The sequence below is a fragment of the Bactrocera neohumeralis genome, chromosome 5 (genome assembly GCF_024586455.1).
Source record: "Bactrocera neohumeralis isolate Rockhampton chromosome 5, APGP_CSIRO_Bneo_wtdbg2-racon-allhic-juicebox.fasta_v2, whole genome shotgun sequence".
Taxonomy (NCBI): domain Eukaryota; kingdom Metazoa; phylum Arthropoda; class Insecta; order Diptera; family Tephritidae; genus Bactrocera; species Bactrocera neohumeralis.
In genome coordinates, this window is record NC_065922.1 from 44,436,194 (window position 1) to 44,455,935 (window position 19,742).

Sequence of the window (19,742 nt, forward strand, 5' to 3'; positions counted from 1 at the left end):
TTGAAAATTTCAGACTGATATCTTAAAAGCTGAGGAACTAATTCCCGTATAGACATTAGGGTATTCCATAAAAAAAATGGTTTTTATTTCTTTGCTTTGCATCACTCTATTTTATCGTTTACCACTCTTGTTTGTTCGAAATTTATCTTTCTACAACTATTACTTTAGAAGGTTATCGATAAAACTAGTCGTTTACTCAAGTTTTTTCAAAAATATCTGAAAAATTAAAAAAAAAAGTTTTTCGAAAAATATCTGAAAAATTAAAAAAAAAGATTATTATTAAAAGGTTGAAAAGAAAGCACTTAAAGTCAAAATTAACGGCTCAAAGTTTCTGAGAATTCATTTTAACATAAACAACTAAATTTGTATGTATCCATGATGAAATAAAAAAGAAAGTTTTAAATGAAACATCCTAATATTCATACGGCCTCCGACGTTTCCTTCTGGGAAATCAATAGTCCCAGTTCAGACCATAAAAATAAATTTATCTAAATCTTTCCTACATTCTCATAATCCGATATATTTACTTCAAAGTCTAAACGGAGTTTAATAGACGATATAGACCGATTTTGTCATCAAATTGAAGAACATACCATAGCTTTCTCTATCTTCAAACATCGTATATGATGCTCAGCACAACATATTCACACAGCTATACCAAGACATCTTTTATAGAGGCCGGTATATAAGGTGTGTAGGCAGAGCTCCTTATACTCGACTTATGGGACCAATTTCTGCAAGAAAGTTGTCACATAAGCATAGAATCATTGTAAATGAAGTAGGCGTGGTTGTGGACCATTTCGTTGTTCTAAGTGGCATCATGACCAATTTTTTACACTTATCCACGTAATCTTAGGTCCTAAGTAATAATTTAGGTATAAGAATATGAACTGATGAATGATGATGTTGTTTGAAATATACCAAAGCCATTTATGGGTTCAATTAAATGTGTAGAATTTTTAGTTTAGTTTTAACGAATATATATTCACCTTTCAACCGTTTGGTTAATATTTTTTAGTATCGGATTTTTGTAGAGCCTTAATTTTCCTAAAACTTATCTTTCGAAGCATTCATTGTATATACTATATGGTCATTTTAACCAATAAATTCGATAGTAGTTAAAATATGAAATGTACATTAGGGTGAGCCAAAACTATACTATCGAATTTATTGGTTAAAACATTACTGAATAACAAAATATCATGCAAAACTCTAAATTCCATTTCAGAAACGCGATTTAGGTATACCCATCGATAGTATAGCAGTGGAGGCCAATGGCGGTGCACTCGAGGCGCCTGACACCGTTGACGGTCAAGTGGCTGTGCTGCCAGCTGAAAACTCCAAAATTATTAAGAAAATGGTGCCGCGCCCAGCAGACGGGCTAGTGAGCGAATCGAACGACAAACGCGTGATTACACACGAGGAGGTCAAGGATTACTTGGAAACGGAAGATGTGCGCAATCTGGGCGATTTCTCGGACGAGGTGAGTGAAACGACCTTTTCTGTTGTTAATATTTTTTACTCATTTTTGTGATTTTTTGAACTCACAAACTTTATTAGTTCACTTGAAATTGTATTGATAGAATTGAATTTTGTGGTAGCTGCGGCTTGTAGAACTGTGCTGTGGCAAATCGAAATTTGCTACGGCTTCAGCACGCGTTCTACATTCAAGCTGAAGAACTAAAAAACAACAAAACCAAAATATATACATATATTGCGCGCTACCAACAGTTGCAAATGCAAATATTTGCCAAGAAACTTTGTATTATTGGTCTAGACTTTAGACGAAACAATTGCACACACATACAAACACACAGCGGCGCGGCGTAGGCATTTTTGACTATTCGCAGAAATAATTTCGCGAAAAAAGAAAACCAAAAAATGATAATAATATATATGCGGCTTGCTGTTAGATACTTGTTGTGTAGCCAGCTGGCTGACTAGCTGACTGTGGCTGTTGGTTGGCGGCTGCGGCTGCGGCCTGATAGGCAGGCAAGCTGGTTGGTCTTAATATTAGCCCCAGTCCGGTTATCGAAGTTGAAGTACTCGTTGCTTTGGTTGCATTTTTTCTAGCCAAATTGCGAATTTTCAGCTAATAATGAGGGAAAGGCAAATTTATACGAATTTTAATGTATTTGTGCATAAGCCCATTGTGGTGCGCTTAAGCCGGTGAAGCCGGTGGCATTTAGTGCAAAATATTGCTTGCGATTAAATGCAATTATTGCTGATATCCAAGCACTTATAAATAAATAGTTATATACAAGTATATGTTGGTTTGTGTGCACGTGTGTATTTGATAAGGTTTGCTAGATTTAATGTAGAGTAGAAGAAATTGCACTTAAGCTGTATATTAAATAAATTATATTATTGTTGTTGTATTAAAGACATAACTTTTGCAATATTAAAAAGTTCTCTAAGGTTTATATAGAAAACAATTGCTCTGAAAGTACGAACAAATATCGAACTTACCCCCTGATCAAATTTGACCCGGACTATTCTGCCGTAATCTGAATTGATAAACGATTTTTGTCTAGATTGGTACAACCTTTTTTATGTCTGTGTGAAATTTGAAATTGAATTGAAATTTTTTTTTCCATATTCAATTAGTGTCTGTTTGGCAGCTGTTTTTGAACGACTCGAAATTTTGACAGGCGATTTTTACCATGAAAACAAAATTAACAACGATTTTGCTTTAAAATTTTATAATGAAATCACGGCTACGACATCGTTCTAAATTTTGCAGATGTAGTTATCATCCGCAGAAGTATTTAAGTGGCATAAAGCATACAGTGTATGCCGTGAAGTCATCGAAAACTTGCAAAATAGAACCTTGGCTACGTAGCTTAGGACCATACATTCAACAAACGCAAAATTACGTGGCTTTATGAAATGCCGACGAAATTTTCGAACCATCTAGAGAATAAAGCTTCAAAAAATTAGCTGTAACCTAAAAACAAAAAAAAAAACAAAATTCGTTGAAGGCGCTGAAGGTCATCCCGAGGTCTATAACAAATATATGAAGAATTAAATTATGCGATTTGTATTAAAAGACGTGCAAATGGGTTCGGGTCTAATTTGATCAGACGATTTTCTCAAAAACATATATATTTAAGGTATTTTTTTCAGAATGTCAGTACTTCGGAAATATCTATACGAAGCAGGGATCTTAAGGGTTTATATATAGTTAGAAGGTCGAAAAAAGAGAATTTTCCATATTTTTTCTGAGAAAACTTTTAAATTTATTGATCCAAAAATTTGTACACGTATTATGGTTCCAACAGTATTTTAAGACTTAGTATTAGTAAAAATATTTATTCTTCTCTCAAAAAAGACGTTTTGCGGTGACCACTCTCTGAACTGGATCCTCTGAAATAAATAAAAAACCAAACAGATTTCGTTAAAGTAATGCACGTCATAATCCGAAGAACAAAATAGCGGTCTCTCAAAAAACAAATCGATTTTTGACCAAAATTTCGTTCTTAAATTGTTTATAAAAAAATTATTTATCGGTGAGAATCTTCGATTAATTACTAAAAAATATATTTAAGAAGCTAGAGACTAATCGGTTTAACCGTTTTCGAGTAATGTTGGCTACCGACTTTGAAAACACTATTTTGAGAAACATGCGTTTTAAGCTTGGAATGCACTTCCAAATACTCTGAAATGCCTTCTCAAATTTGCGTGTAACTTCGAAAATATTCACCGGAACGATATGTATGTATATTATTCTTAACATTAAGAAAAAATATCAAGAAAAAATCGATTTTTAGAAAATTCTAATTATATACATATAACCCTTTAATTAAGTTTTTCAAAAAAGATCTTTATTTGTTTTTTTTAGCATTGATATCTGTATTTTTATACTTTTACTTTCTTTTAGAACACTTATATTATTAAACTAGTTGAAGAAATTGTGTCATTGATATTAGAAGAAGATTTGAGACTAACACTGTAGTACGTTTAACAATACTGAGACTTATTAGCGCTCGCCTGTATGCTGTTTTCACATTTAAAGGTATTCTTGGCACTAGTACTGTGTGATGTAGAGTTCTAAAACAGCATTGGAAATTCCATATATTGGATAGATTTGTGGGATTCATCTCTTAAAATTTGGGTTTTTAAAATTATTCAAATAACCTGAAAACCGATTATTCGAATATCCGATTTGTAACCATTCGTATGAATATCAACTGACTAATACCGTTGGAATAGTTGCTCTACTCGAATAATTGTTCCACTGCGACTTTTCGGTTAGTTGCTCTGCTGCGAGTGTTTGAATAAACGAAAATTGTTGAAAATCCAAGCCGTATTTGGTTTCCGCTGCAAAGTTCCTATAAACTTTTATACATAGAAAAATTTGTAGAAGTTGAACGCTTACTATTTGATAATCAACAATGAAGGGTTAACCGGATAGTCGAAAATGAGCGGTTAATCGAATAGTCGTCGGTTTACAATTATCCGAATATTATTATTCGAATTCGCTTAATCCGGTTAGACGATTAGTCGTATACCAAGAGCTCTACTTAAAGAATATTTTTTTTTAATACGCCTCTGATTGAAAGATTTTTGAAACTAATACACATTTAGAAAACTGCTTCTCATACCTTATAAAGTGCTATCGAGATATGCAAGCTTCGTCAATTGACTGAGACTATTATCATTATCCAGTGTTGCGTTATTATGTCACGTGATCACTTCAGAGAAGTCTTTTAGACATATTATTCATTATTTTATGGTCATGCTAATAGTTTTTAAAGTGCTGTAATGCACAATCTCAATAAATTTCATCGCAATTGACAACTTGCTGCTATTACCTTGAGTTGCTTCACATACTTGGAACAATAAACGCATCAACTTTATACCCAAAAGTTTACGTTTCGAGAAGAACTGGAATTTAATGGAACAAATTAAACTATTTAGGGGATCCACTATGGTTATTCTTTTTTTTAGTAGAGGAACGTTACAAGAGCGGGCTGTTACGTAACGCACCCAATGAAAGTGCCTCTAAATTTTCAAGCAAAAAAGTTGATGAGAAGGAGTATTCATTGTTGTTGTGCTATACTAAGGCATTGACCAAATCTTACAAAACTTCATTTTTTTTTAGAAATATAAATTTGTTTCATTTAGAGTGAACGGATGTGAGAAAACCCGTCTACTGGACTCATTAAGCTGTGAATACCTTACCTATAACTGTTATGGGCTCATCTCGAGTACCCTAAAGGGCGTAGCTATTCACACAAAATGCGATTCAGCGCAATACAACTCAAAAGGGGATTTCATAGAGCGTTCTTGATTGTTTACATCTTCGCTCTCTCTTCAAAAAATACCTATCTGGTAAAAATATGTCTTCGGAAAGTAAAAAACATATTAAAAATTAAGTTCTTTCACGCCTTTTGACATTAATATTATTAAATTAGGCCACCTAAATTATGAATTTATCAAATGTATTTCTCTTTAAGATATATTTAACGGTTTTGTATTGGTTTCTAGAAATCTCAATATTTTTTTCTTTCATTTTTCATATGATCTTTGATTAATTACGACAAAAAGTGAGGCCTACAAGGCCTAGAAATGTGCTTTCATGACAGAAATAAATTTTTTTAATTTTTTAATTACTAATTAATTTTAATTTAATTTTACATTTCCTCTGCGCTTGCATTTAAATCCATGATCTACGAGCTGGCAACCAGGCTAAAACAAAAGCAAAAATTTCGCATGGGAACAAACTGCGAACTATTAATAGCGCACATTCGTTATGCTAACCATTGCAATATGTGTTTGAACAAACATAATTATCCAATATATTGCTTGCTAATGCACCCAGTTTGCTATATTACTATTTGCACTAGAGTCAAACTCAATAGCTTTGCGCCGAAAACCCAACTCTTCGTCGCCCTTTCGCTGGGAGAGTCAGAAAGCATCTTCAATGCGAGAGCAACTTCTTCTTGTAGACAGCCGAAACACACACACACACACACGCACATGCAGTTTTGAAGAGTGTAGACTATAAACCTGTGTTTATTTTTATTCACTTTGTGGCCAAAGCGAAAATCAGGTTTGCTGCTGCAGTCTTTTGTTTCATAAACCAACCCTAAACAACTTCAACTGTTTCTAAAAAACAAAGCAACAGCACAATAAATGTCAGAAAAGGAGCGCTCAGCTGTATTCTAGCAACAAAAAAAGCCAAGAAAACAACAACAAAAATTAATGATTATATAAAAGCGAAAAAAAAACAACAAAAGCAATGCTTGGCATTTGCTACAACCGGAGATGAACACTCGAGTCTGCTGCCAGCTATAGCATAGCAATGGCGTTGTAATAGAAGCTGCACACAACTCAAGCCGTAGTTAGTTAAAGCTGCCACAAATATGCTCCGCGCCGACGAGTTACGATTGCAAATAACAGCAACTTACAGCTCTTTCTTTTCTCCGAAGTTTGGCTTTCATTAGAAGTTATGCCATGGCTGGCCATTAAGCAAGCGCTCATCTCCATTAGCAACAAAAACGTAGCAAAGTAGCATGCCAACATCTAGAACAACAACAAAACAAACACCGGAACGAGTTGCATCATGCTGCCGAGCTGTGCGGCTGCGGCGTAGCGCGCTGCGTTTACCGCCGCATCCATAGCTAAGGCTTCAACTGCTATGCTCAAACACATAAGCTCGAGTTGCAGAACGGCAGCGCCACCACGAAGTTGGCTGAGCTATACAAACTCGAAGAAAAAGCCACAAGCCACAGTCACAGCCGCAGAGTGGTACAACAGACAACAGCAACACTTTTGACTGCCGCTGGCGCGTTGGTGCGCCGCTCAAGTGCTTCGCGTTGGTAGTGGTGGTTGGCAGCAAAAAAGTCTCTGCCTCTTCGTGGCTGAGTGTTTGCCGCAATCAGTTGTTGTTTGGCATGCGCGACGGTCAGTTATAGTTTTGAACGCGCTTTATCGACGGTGTAGCTTGTGCGGTACGAAGACAAGTAATCGCTGGCTTGAGGAGGCGAACGTGTGTACGCAAGATACAGTTCATATTTCTAGCTCGCTTCGTGTGCGTATATGTGTGTATGTGTTTTTTTGTCTATATTAATAATAATAACATCTTGCTCTGTTTATAACTTACATGGGATATTATGCAAATTGGAGAAAAGGGTGGAAGAAAAAGCAAAAGAGGAAGAAAACACCCAAGGTATTCGTCTCGCTTTCACACTAATTAATTAATTATTTATAGCAAATATCAAGTGTGTTGACTAAGCAGGCAATAAAAAATTTCTGCAAGCTACCAAAATTAAAAATTGTTGGAAAATAAATAAAAAAAAATTAATTAACTTTAAAAAAAAATTTAAAAAAAATATAAAATAAATTAAAATTTCATTGAAAATAAATTAAAAAATATGAAAAAATATTTATAATATTTAAAAAAAGAAAGTTGAGAAAAATTAATTAAATAAAGTTTTGTACTAAAGTAATTTTATATTGGCTACATATTAATTATTATAAAAAAATAAAACAGAATAAGAAAACATATATATTTTAAAAAATAGCAAATTAATAACAAAAAATTAAATTAAATTCTTTGTGAAAACATTTTTTTTGTTAAATATTATAAAAAATTTACACAGAATAAAAAATTCAGAAATAAACAGAATTGAGTGAAAAAAAACTAAAATAATTATAAAAAATTGAAACAAAATAATAAAACAAGCAAGAAACTAAAAAATAATAAATGAATCATATAAATCAATTAATAAATAAAAATATTAAGAATAAAAACACTGATAACACTTTATTTTTTAACAAAATAAAAAAAAATTATTAAAATAAAATAATTAAAACCAAATAATAATGAAAACAATAAATCTAAAAAAATAGTGAATTAATAGTGAAAAAAATTAAAATAAACTACAAAAAAATTTTGGTTATAGTAAAAAAAATTAAATACACAATAATAATTATAAAAATTAGTAAATTGATCAGAAAAAAAATTTATTAATGAAAAAAAATTAAATAAAATTAATTATACATTTCTGGTTACATAATAAAAAATTAAAATAGATTAATAATATAATTAACAAATTAAAAACATTTATTAATTAGTTACATAGAAAATTGATCATGATATAATAAAAAAAAATTAAAAGAGATTAATTACATAATTAACAAATTAAAAAATAATAATAAATTAATTACATAGAAAAAAATTAATGAAAAATATTAAAAAAAAATATATAAATTTTGGTTAAGTCACAAAAACATTAGGAAAGATGAATAATATAATTAACAAATTAAAAAATTGATTAATTAATTACATAGAAAATTAATTAATGAAAAATAATAAATTACTTAAACAAAAACATTGATTTCAGTAATTCCCATAAAAAAACAGCAAAAATTAATTAAAAATAAAAAAATTACAAAGTAGTCTTAAAGAGACTTGAAATTGAAAAACCCACATAACGGTAACTGCGGTCGAAAATCGATTTAATGCAACCTTGGAGTACACAAAAAAGAAAAAGAAACCGAAGCAACAACTACAAAAACAACAAATGAAATGAAATACATAATTAGCAGTGCATAAAATATAAATACAACAAATCAAATAAATACAAACAAAACAACAACAAGCATGATACTTCAAACTACGTAACAATTGTGAAAGACAATCAAACAAATAAACACAAAAAGCAGCAAATATCTAAATAACACAGCAACAACATTGCATCGGCGATCAGCTACAGAAACCAAATACAACAGAGCAACAGAGAAAAGGTAAAATTGTGTATCACAAAAGTGTTTCGTCGACTCAAAATCCGGCAAGCGGTCGCGGTGGTGACGGCTGCTGCTCGGACGGCCTTCTATGAACACCTCCTTTAACCGCCGACCTCAGCCACGCACTGAGCGCAAGCGTTAAACGGCCTTTACGATTACATACACACATACATATATACATATGTAGAGTATGTGTTTGGAGATGATGATAATGGTGTTTAGAGCTGTGGCCAACTGACTAAATGACACAGCCATAGCAATTGCATGTTGTTGTTACTGTTACTTGAGGCAGTTGTGCCGTTGCGCTTGCTGTTGCTGTTGCTGTTGTTGTTGGGCGCTAGCGCTAATGACTCGCGACTGTCGATGACGCTGCCGCTGCCGCTGCCGCATGCCGGAATGCCCGATGACGGCAAAATTGTGGTTCAATTTCGTATTGCAGATGCTAACGCTGTTATTGTTGTTGTAGTTGTTGTTATTGTAATCGTTACTTTGTTGCTGTGCCTGCGGTTGCGCCGTTTGCGGATATTTTAATGCGCAAGGGAAGTGACAAAATAGCAAAAACAGAAACAGCAACAGCAACTGCGAAACAAAAGACTTAAGCAACGAACTTGATCTTTTATTCTATGCAGTGGCGAAAGCAACAACAACAACAACTATAGCGAAAATACCAGTACTACTGACTCAGCATTCGCATGGAGGTTAAACGATAACAACAAATCAGCCAGAAGAAGAAGAAGAAGTGGGAAGAAGAAAACACAAAAGCGCACACCAACAAATGCAAAAACAGCTAGCGTTACACGCGTACACACGGCAGGGCGTAAAAATGGCTAAAATCTGTGTTGGCCTGCAGTGATTGAATTTATTGTAGAAACAGTGTGTATAATATGTGTGGAGCAGCTAAGGCGTTGTTGTTGTTGCTGTTGTTGTTATTCCAGCAGCTGCTGCTGCTCCTCTCGCATGCTAACCAAATGAACGGACTCAAGTGAACTATAATAAATTTAATGATTTTTGTTGAGTTCCTTTTTGCTCATTTGTGCCACAGCAGTGGCGGCTTCTGCCGCTTCTTACTCTTCTGCTGCTTTTTCTTCGTACACACTGTACTAAGAGTGTGGAAGAATAAGTTTTTGCCAAGACGCACCTTCGACGCAGACTGCGTCGCCTCTTCTCTACCGTTTATACCCCCAACATCAGCTTAATCAACAGTCGCCTCATCGGCAGCATCATCATTATGACCGCATGCTGATTACTTTAGCTGCCTTCTTGTTGTTGTTGTTATTGCCATTGAACATCTAAGTTGGCCGTAAACCGGTACTGGGCAATTACCTAGACCGGGATGGGGAGTGGCAGCATATACGGTTGAAAATGAACAGACAAAAGAACTCTTCTAGTTCTAATTCTAATTTTAGTTAGAATGTTGTGTGCAAGTTGTTGATATTCGGTTAGTCTGCGATGCTAAAAATGTGCGGAAGTATCAGAAAATAAATAATAGCCCAATAACAGCTAATCTGTGTGGCAAATCAACTCACGCTGTTGAGGCCTGAAAGTCGTGCGGGTATTCTGCAGTGATTCTTCTATTTCTATTTTTGCTTCTTGTTACATCAGTGTTGTAAACAAATTAACTGTACTTCAGCGTATTATTTACATACTAATCTGCACTTTGCTCTTAGTTTGGGTGAACATTTCGCAGTAATTAGTGATGCGTGGCGTTTAAGGAAGACTTTACTCTTTGGGTTCCATGTCAAACATTTTGGTATAAAATGTGTTCAGAGTTGCATTCAAAGTAGATTCGACAACACTGATTAAATAAATGACACAATAAAGATATCTTATTTGTGTTTATAATGAAAAAATCGAATAAATCCCTTCCTGGTAGCGTTTATAGTTATGATCAATGGCTGCCTGACATAGAAAAAGAGATTCATATTAGGTTGTCAAATATCTCCCTTCCGCCTTTTTGTCTTTTGAATTTCGCGGCTATGTGTAAAGCGCTGCAGAGCTCGTATCTGGCAATACTACTTGTATACATCTTTGAAAGGTCTTGACATAACCTACAAAACGACGATATGCATGATTAGTTTGGATATTGCGGTTAACAGTTATAGACCTGTAAACATGGAGTTCACTAACGCCGAAATTCGCGTTATTTTAAAGTTTTCCTTCGTTAAAGGCAAATCCGCTAGAGAAAAGTTCCCTAAGATTAATGGTGTTTTGGGGGATGGTACTATTCACTTCGAACTGCGGACTCGACGATTCAGAGCGGATGAAAACGACACCATGAATAAGCCAGTCGGCGGAAGACTTGTGACGACGAACACCGATCAAATCATGGAAAACATCGAGTTAGACCGGCATGTGGCATCTCGTGACATCGCCCAGAAGATGGAAGTTAGTCAGCAAACCATTTTAAGCCATCTGCCGAAGGCTGGATACACAAAAAAAGCTTGATGTTTGGGTGCCGCATGATTTGACGCAAAAAACCTTCTGGACCGAATCAACGCCTGCGATATGCTGCTGAAACGGAACGAACTCGACCCATTTTTGAAGCGGATGGTGACTGGCAACGAAAAATGGATCACATACGACAATATCAAGCAAAAACGGTCGTGGTCGAAGGCCGGTGAATCGTTCCAAACAGTGGCTAAGCCGGGATTGACGGCCAGGAAGGTTTTGCTGCGTGTTTAGTGGGATTGGAAAGAAATGATCCACTATGAGCTGCTCCCATAAAGCCAGACGCTTAATTCTATTATCTACTGCGAGCAATTGGACCGCTTGAAGCAGGCGATCGACCAGAAGCGTCCAGAATTGGCCAACAGGAAGGGTGTAGTGTTCCACCAGGACAACGCCAGACCACACTCTTCGTTGTTGACTCGTCAGAAGCTACGGGAGCTCGGATGCGCTTTTATCTTCTTCTTCTTAATTGGCGTAGACACCGCTTACGCGATTATAGCCGAGTTAACAACAGCGCGCCAGTCGTTTCTTCTTTTCGCTCCGTGGCGCCAATTGGATATTCCAAGCGAAGCCAGGTCCTTCTCCACTTGGTCCTTCCAACGGAGTGGAGGTCTTCGGTTTACTGCGTCGATCTTTCAGAGCTGGAGTGTTTTCATCCATCCGGACAACATGACCTAGCCAGCGTAGCCGCTGTCTTTTAATTCGCTGAACTATGTCAATGTCGTCATATATCTCGTACAGCACATCGTTCCATCGAATGCGATATTCGCCGTGGCCAACGCGCAAAGGACCATAAATCTTTCGCAGAATTTTTCTCTTGAAAACTCGTAACGTCGATTCATCGGTTGCTGTCATCGCCCAAGCCACTCAATAGTGAGTTTAGCTTTTGTTCGTCGAGAGAGGACTTTACTTTTCAATTGCCTACTCAGTCCGAAGTAGCACCTGTTGGCAAGAGCAATCCTGCGTTGGATTTCCAGGCTGGCATTGTTGGCGGTTTTATCACATCCGCCATATAGCCCGGACATAGCGCCAAGTGATTACCACCTGTTCCTGTCCATGGCAAACGCCCTTGTTGGTATAAAGTTGAACTCAAAAGAGGCTTGTGAAATGTAACTGTCCGAGTTCTTCGCAAATAAGGAGGGGGCTTCTACTAAGTTACCGTCTAAATGGAAACAGATTATCGCATATTTCAACTAAATCCGATCACTGTAACACTTTTTATAAAACATTGAATAAAGAGCAAAACAGCGGAAGGGTGATATTGACAACATAATATTTCAAGAAATCAGTTCATAGCTTGATATTTAGCTTGATTTTTTTGTAAAACTTTCAAGATACAGGTGTATTTAGAAAGTTTAAAGTTTGGCATAAAACATCCTGCAATTTATTGTGTTTAATATTGTTGTAGAATGAACCTTTAGACAGATCTAAATTCGGTTTCTCTTAGGTAAAACCCCCTAGTTTGATGTGTGGTTGTAACACATTACATTTGAGCACCTCACTGCAGTCTCTCCGGGACTGTAATGTTCTGCCCTCTTTCCTGAACATTGCGATTTGATCCCTTACTTCCAGTCAATGAATTTTTCACGCTTTCCTTTCAATGTCTTATATGATTCTCATTTCAACTGATTTGAAGTGCACCCATTTGGAATATTTTGCTCCGTTAGGGCAGAGTGACGAATTACTAATTTTTATAATATTTTTAAAATCGCTCTTCACTGATATTTATTCGAGTCACCGTTGTATGAATATATTATGTGTGAATTTACAGTGCTCTGTATCACAAACATTACTGATTTTATCATTTACTTTAAGAACTTCTAAAGATTTGTATTTGTGCTTATAATATCGTTACTAATATAATAAATTTGTCATCTGAGATAATATATGGGAATTCTGTAATGTGCACGTTCATGTCGCACACCCAGTCAATATCGCAAGCGCGATAAATATAAACAAAGAGCTGGTACATTCCACAATAATCAGTATTGTAGAAGCATTAAATCAAAGTCTTCAGCGTTTCACTTTCAAGTAATCAATATAAATATTATTTAATATGATTAAAAAAACGTTAACTTCGTTTGCACTGAAGCTCTTCACAAATAAAGAGGTTTCCACATAGCAACTTAATTTGAATTTGTTGCGTTTGTGTGAGAGTTATATAATATAGTGGCCCGATATCGGCGGTTCCTTCAAATGAGCAGCTACTTGGAGAGAATATAGGCAGATGAACTTGTCTAAATTCACTTAGTTCGTCACTCTGATGAAATAAACATATAGTATTTTATAGGGTCTCCGAGATTTCCTTCTGGATGTTACATGCTTCCTAGCAAAGTTAATGTACCTAGTTCAGGGTGTACAAAAAGTATTCTACTTATGCTTGAATTGGATATGGAAAACATGAGATGATATGTTAGAATTTGACCCGGACTTACAAAATCAAAAACAAAACTATTCTCCCGTTTTTAAACTCTTGCAACATGTTGCTGCAGAGTATAATAGTTTTGTTCACCAAACGGTTGAACGTATCATTTAAATCGGAGCGATATATAGTCGATATAGGGTTATGTTTATATCAATTATCAGGATGACGAGATGAGTTGAAATCCGGCTAACTGTCTGTCTGTCTGTTCGTCTGTCCGTGCAAGCTGTAACTTGAGTAAAAATTGATATATCAAGGATTAAACTACGAATGCGCGTTGTTTGGCAAAAACCAAAATCAGATCACTAATAAACATTTACTTGAAACATGAAGATTATTATATTAAATGTAATAGTCTTTATACAGTTTAATATCATGGTGAAAAAATTTGAAAGCTTACTACATTGTAAAAACACAGTATAAATCGTAGTCGTGTCACCCACACGACTTTATTGCAATTATATATTGTAGTCAGTTCGATGTGGGCCAAGTTTTGAGAAACTTTTCAAGAACTTCTTCTGCAGTGACTTCAATGTCATGAGGCGTTTGTAGCAACGCCAGGCCGATCAATCTATCTTGAAGCATGTTCGTCCTCAGCCACGTTTTCATGCGGCGAAATGTCGAGAAATAGTGTTCGCAGAATATGCGAATAAAACTATGAATTATGGATATTGGTCTACATCGCAGTTCTTCAATGTATCCAATGCAGTAGTCGGTAACTTGTATTTTGACTTTTGCCTCTGCCCCTAATGGCACTGCCAGTAATCAAGTTCAACTTTGACTTTCAAACGTCACACGATGTTGGCATTAACCAAAAGGCCTTTGAATCTATCTATCAAGCAATCAATAAAATTCTCCATTTTTTTTGGTTTTCAAAGCACTTTTTCTGGAAGCAGCAAACTCAGTTGAAACCAATCCAATACTTCTCTAGAAAAATGCGCCTTCATATCTTCGCCGATTGTGTTCAACAAAGGAATTTACACTGAAACCCTGTAGTATTCTTCGCGTATCACAAAGAAATTTTCGCATTTTGTTGTCGACCGCAGATTCTTGGGTTTTCTTCGACAGCTTGCAGTTCTGACGCCATTTTTTTGTCTCAGAATTAATGGATCTAAAATGTCCGTCAGCTTTTTGTCTTCTATTTGGGAACGAAAAAGTTCGTCAGCTTTTTGTCTTCTATTTGGGAACGTTACAAACATTTCCACCTCTGAATCCGCCACCTGTCTTTAACTAACTAGCATGATATGCCTTTGAAAAACGCAATAGAAAACTTGTTCTTGTAAAATCTGGTAGAAAATATTAACTCAGAAAGATTAATTTATGATAATTCTTGAATGACTGAAATAATGTTCCTTTGAATATATGAACTTATTTTTCGAAATAATATGCATGTAACGGTCATCCAGCATGTACAGATATTCGGTAGTGCGTTATTGCCTCTTGGGGCGTTTCTAAAAAAGGTTTACCAATTGTGTTAAAACTCATGACGAAAATCAGCAAACCGTTAGTTGACCTGTAAATATTAAAAGGCAAAGTTGTCGCATCAAAGTTGTTTTGTTTTTCTCATTAAAAAATGTTTTATCAAAAAACGAAGTTCACTTTTTCATTATAAAAAAAAAACATCAAAGTTAGCATCACTTTGAGAACAATAACTTCACAACGATTGGATGAAATATCATGAAGCTTTGACAAAATTTCCTATATACATATAGTATATAGTTAATACTCTCACATAAAGATTTTTAGTTTGTGGCGACATTTCTTATTCCGACCAAAAACATTTCACTTTCATATAATTAATTATGAGGCCTAAGTTTAAAGCTTATAAATTTGTTTCTTTTACAAGTTTCGTTGGGTGGATTATCGGTTGAGTACAGTGTTTAGGAAAACTTTACGAATATTGTAAATTACTTATTGTTCTCCATAAAAATGCATATACTTATATCATTCGTAATAGACGAAAAGAAGGTTTACGCAATCCCATTCAAATAAAACCGTTGTTGCAATTAGAATTCCCAAAAATAATTTCGGCGTCGCGTTGTTTGAGAGACCATCAATTTTGATTTATTTTATTATTTTAAACACTTTGAAGTGAATTTCAATTAAAATTCTTAGAAATGCATGCCTCGGTATGCAAACAGCGATAATACATGCATAATTATTTACATATACCTATATACAGATATAGTTACATACGTGAGTTGACTGCCACACAACACGCTACATCCAAGTGTAAGTACAGATGTATGTATGTACGTTGCAGCGGCGTATTACGAGTAGTTAATGCAGCACTTGATTACGTTGCTTAAGAACATGCCTTGCATGCAGACTTGTAAAAGCGTAAATATCGCATAGTCTACTATATACATAAGTATGTGTGTGAGTGCGTGGAGATATGCAATAATCGATACATACACACGTAACTGGCATGTAAGGAGGCCTATCGATGGTGGCACCGCCCAATCCACTGTTACGTGCGCCGCAGAAACCAGTCGAAGAACGCCTTGCAGCACGAACAACCGGTGCGCCGGAGCTGCCGGAGAAGCCAGAACAAAAGCCGCTGACAGCCAACCTACACGTAACTATGTGTGTGGCTGTATGTGGTTGCACAAGCGTTTGCGTTCGCCGTTGGCGCGGCAAGCAGTTGGGTTTCTTGCATGCAAATGCGAATATTTACACCCAAAAAACAGCTGAGGCAGCGCCAAACGGAGGCAGAACGCGCCGCTACATTCACAAATACAACGAAGCTTGCAAAAAATAAGAATAATTATGTATATGTGACTGTGTGCGCACGCATAGGCACATGCCACACACACACGCGCTTGCAGCTAGCCCATATCACCCACCAGCTCACCACCACCTCTTGTCAGCGCGCCAAGATAAGACATCGCGCAGTCGCGCATTCGCAGCGCCAATACGCGCAGCTATCGCCCGCCTGTTCATGTCGAACAACTCCCAAGGTAAACGAGTCTTGGGAAAATGAACAGTCGAACGTTGCCCCTTTGCCATTTCTATATATGAGTATTTATGTATATTCATATTTGCAGTAGCCAACACACACACACACACATGAATCAACTTAAATACATACATAAGCGCAGAGTTTCTAACCAAACCATAGCACAACTTCGCCTTCGACACCCAGCAGCGCCACAGTGGGATGCGTTGCGCGGCACTCACGATCTTTCCCGCCGCCGCTGCGCTGTTTTGTTAACCTCAGCTGCTGGCGAAATGAAGTATGGCTGAAAGAAAGCAAGTTTCTTCTTGGCATCGTCTTATATGTAAAGCTAAATTCGTGTGTGAGTGTGTGTGCGTCGCTACTAACGCCTAACCCTTGTCACCGCAGCAATCTGCTGTAACTACTTACCTAGATGACTAGCTTTGCTTGTTTTACCTTGTCTTGTCCGTTGGTCTTGTCATGTCTCGTTTTGGTAGATTTCGCCTTCGCCTTCTATTTAATGCCACTCTGCACTTCAAGTGAAGTCAATGCTGCTGCTTTTCTTTCTTCTTCTTTTTTCTATTGCTATATTTTGCTTATTTTGTTGTTGTTGTTGTTGTTGTTGCACAATTCACCAACTGTCAAGTGGACTGCCATAAAAAGTAAGTTGTGGTGGACTCATGTTTTGATATCGCTGCTGAAGTTGGACTTTTGTTACATTGCGCTGATTAGATGATTGTGTCTGGTTAGGCTGGAGAAATTGTGAGAGTCAGTGGTTCCCAATATTTGAGTCTAGGTGAGTTGGAGAGGCTCTTGCTTTGAGTGGGTTGAGCGTTCAGCAGAATTTCTCTTCCAAAATGTTTTTTGGTTCCTTATGACGTTCACAGCGAGATTGGTTAAATATAGAACTACTCACGATTTATCTAAGCTCTTGCTTAGGATTATCTGTATCTTTTAAATTATAGTATTATTCGCTCATTGCTTATATTTGGCTTCCAAATATCTTTCTAATCGTAACGTCCACGCTGAAGGTTGATCCATTTCGATGTTCCCTACTTTTTTAAAGGAAAAAACACAGAAAATTCAATTTTAATGGGAAACGTTTATTATCATTCGAAAGATCCAAAGATGGCATCTATTTTTTGAAGATTATTTATTTCAATAATTGGCCGCGGCTACGTCTCAGAGGGCCCATCCGTTGAGTCCAATTTTCGATGACTTGTTCGAGCATTTCGACGGGTAGCTGGCGAATGACACATGTGATGTTTTGCTCCAAGGTCTGAATCGAAGATGAATTGTCCGCATTGACTTAACATATCCTGAGAATATGTCTAACGGCGTGATAACACACGATCTTTGTGGCCAATCGACCGACCCAAAACGTGAAATAATCTACTCACTGAAGTATTCTCTGAATAAATTCATTGATTGATGTGATGTGTGGGAAGGATGGCCGTCTTGTTGAAACCAAATGTCGCTGAGATCACAAGCTTCAATTTCAGGCATCAACTAGTCGGTTGTCATGGCGCAATAACAGTCGCCATTGATGGTTACGTTCTCACCGGCATCATTTTTGAAGAAATATGGACCGATGATGTCACCGGCTCACAGACCACACCAAACCGATGTTCAGAAAATAAAATGGCAGTTCTTGAATCTTTTCAGATTGCTCTTCTTCCCAAATTAAGCAATTTTGTTTTGTTACATACCCATTGAGCCAGAAATGTAACTCATTTGGCTCGAAAACGTCGGATCTTTTTGGTACTTTACCCATACCCATAGAGCGAAGCAATGTCGCTTGGGAAGTTCGAGCGGCTTCTGTTCATGCACAAACTGTATTTTAAACGCTTTCAATTTAAGATCTTGACATAAAATGCGCCAAGTCGTTCCATCCGTTAGTCCGAGTTGCTACGAACGGCACTGAATCGAGTCTCCACGTTCTTCGTGTACACTCTCAGCTACGGCTGTTATATTTTGTTTCAGTGCGTACTGAATGTGGTGTATTCAGTCGAATATTATCCAATAATGAATGCTGGTACTCAAGATGGGTGATGGTGTTGCGAATAGTACGCTCAGTAGGCCGATTCTGTTGACCATAAGTTGATCGAAAAGCGCGAAACATATTCTTTACAGAACGTGAATTTTCGTAATAAAGTAAATATTTTTCAGACGTAAGTCTTTCCATGATAAAATCCAAACAGTACAGAACAACAATAACATGACAGCTTGACACGAATCGCTCGTGATTTGTCAAAGAAGGGCTTTGAAGAAAGTACATCTACTTAGATCACCCGTTATTTAGCTTCCAAATAACCTACATCTTTATAGTTATAGATTAGTAATGATAATACCCTTAGTCGTCAATATCAAATCTGATATGTGTATGAAAAGACTTCTATCGAAACCATCAGCCCTTCAATACCGCTTAAAGGCTCTCAATATGTAGATGATATGCGCTTAGGCTTATTATTTTTTCTTCCATGAAAGTATGAACTAAATTCTAATTATTATTTATTGAATAAAATCTAAAGATATTTAAGAACTGTGTAGTTATATCGAATCCAGCTTCAGATCAGCATTTTGTAAAGAATTCAAGAATTTTTCTCTGGCAATGCCTGCACCAGTTGTGAAAATATTTTTTTGTATATTCTACCAATCCGTCAATTATTTCCTCTCTTACTCGTTATTTGGATGTTTCTCTCTCGAAACCTATATTCCCCCTTTTCTCTCTCTGTCTCGCCGTTTCTCTCTCTCTCCCTCTAACTACTTATCTTTCTAAAGCCTTGTATTTCACAAGGAAGCCCATACTACAAATAAATCACTTTGGGAACCCCTGCATTAAACAACATAACACACTTATAACCATTTATATAGTTACAATAAATATTATTGTTGTAGTCTTCATTATTTGCGTGTTCAACATACAATACATATTTATTGACAAGATGCTGCGCATGCTCGCCGTGCTTTTTTTATGATTCGTTTATTTTTTTTTATGATTTGTGTTTTTGTTTGCAAGCATTAGTGTCACACGTTTACTTGCCACAAGTGACTTTCGCTAGTCACAGTAATTTGCAAATACAAAAAGGCTTGCATAAATACAGACATACAAAGAGCATCTAACACCGTCTAACTATCACACTAAGCTGGGTCTTTGACACTTCTTTGCGCTGCATAAGT

The 19,742-nt window shown here is 36.2% G+C and overlaps 1 protein-coding gene across 6 annotated transcripts in view; it reads left to right on the forward strand.

The window, feature by feature from the left end:
• LOC126758930 (uncharacterized) overlaps positions 1-19,742 on the forward strand; it is a 121,589-nt gene that overhangs the window by 82,939 nt on the left and 18,908 nt on the right. For all 6 annotated transcript variants that reach the window (XM_050473385.1, XM_050473386.1, XM_050473384.1 and 3 more), the window contains one exon: positions 1,229-1,483. In XM_050473385.1, the coding sequence (XP_050329342.1) occupies positions 1,229-1,483 (255 nt within the window). The remainder of the gene's footprint in view (positions 1-1,228; positions 1,484-19,742) is intronic.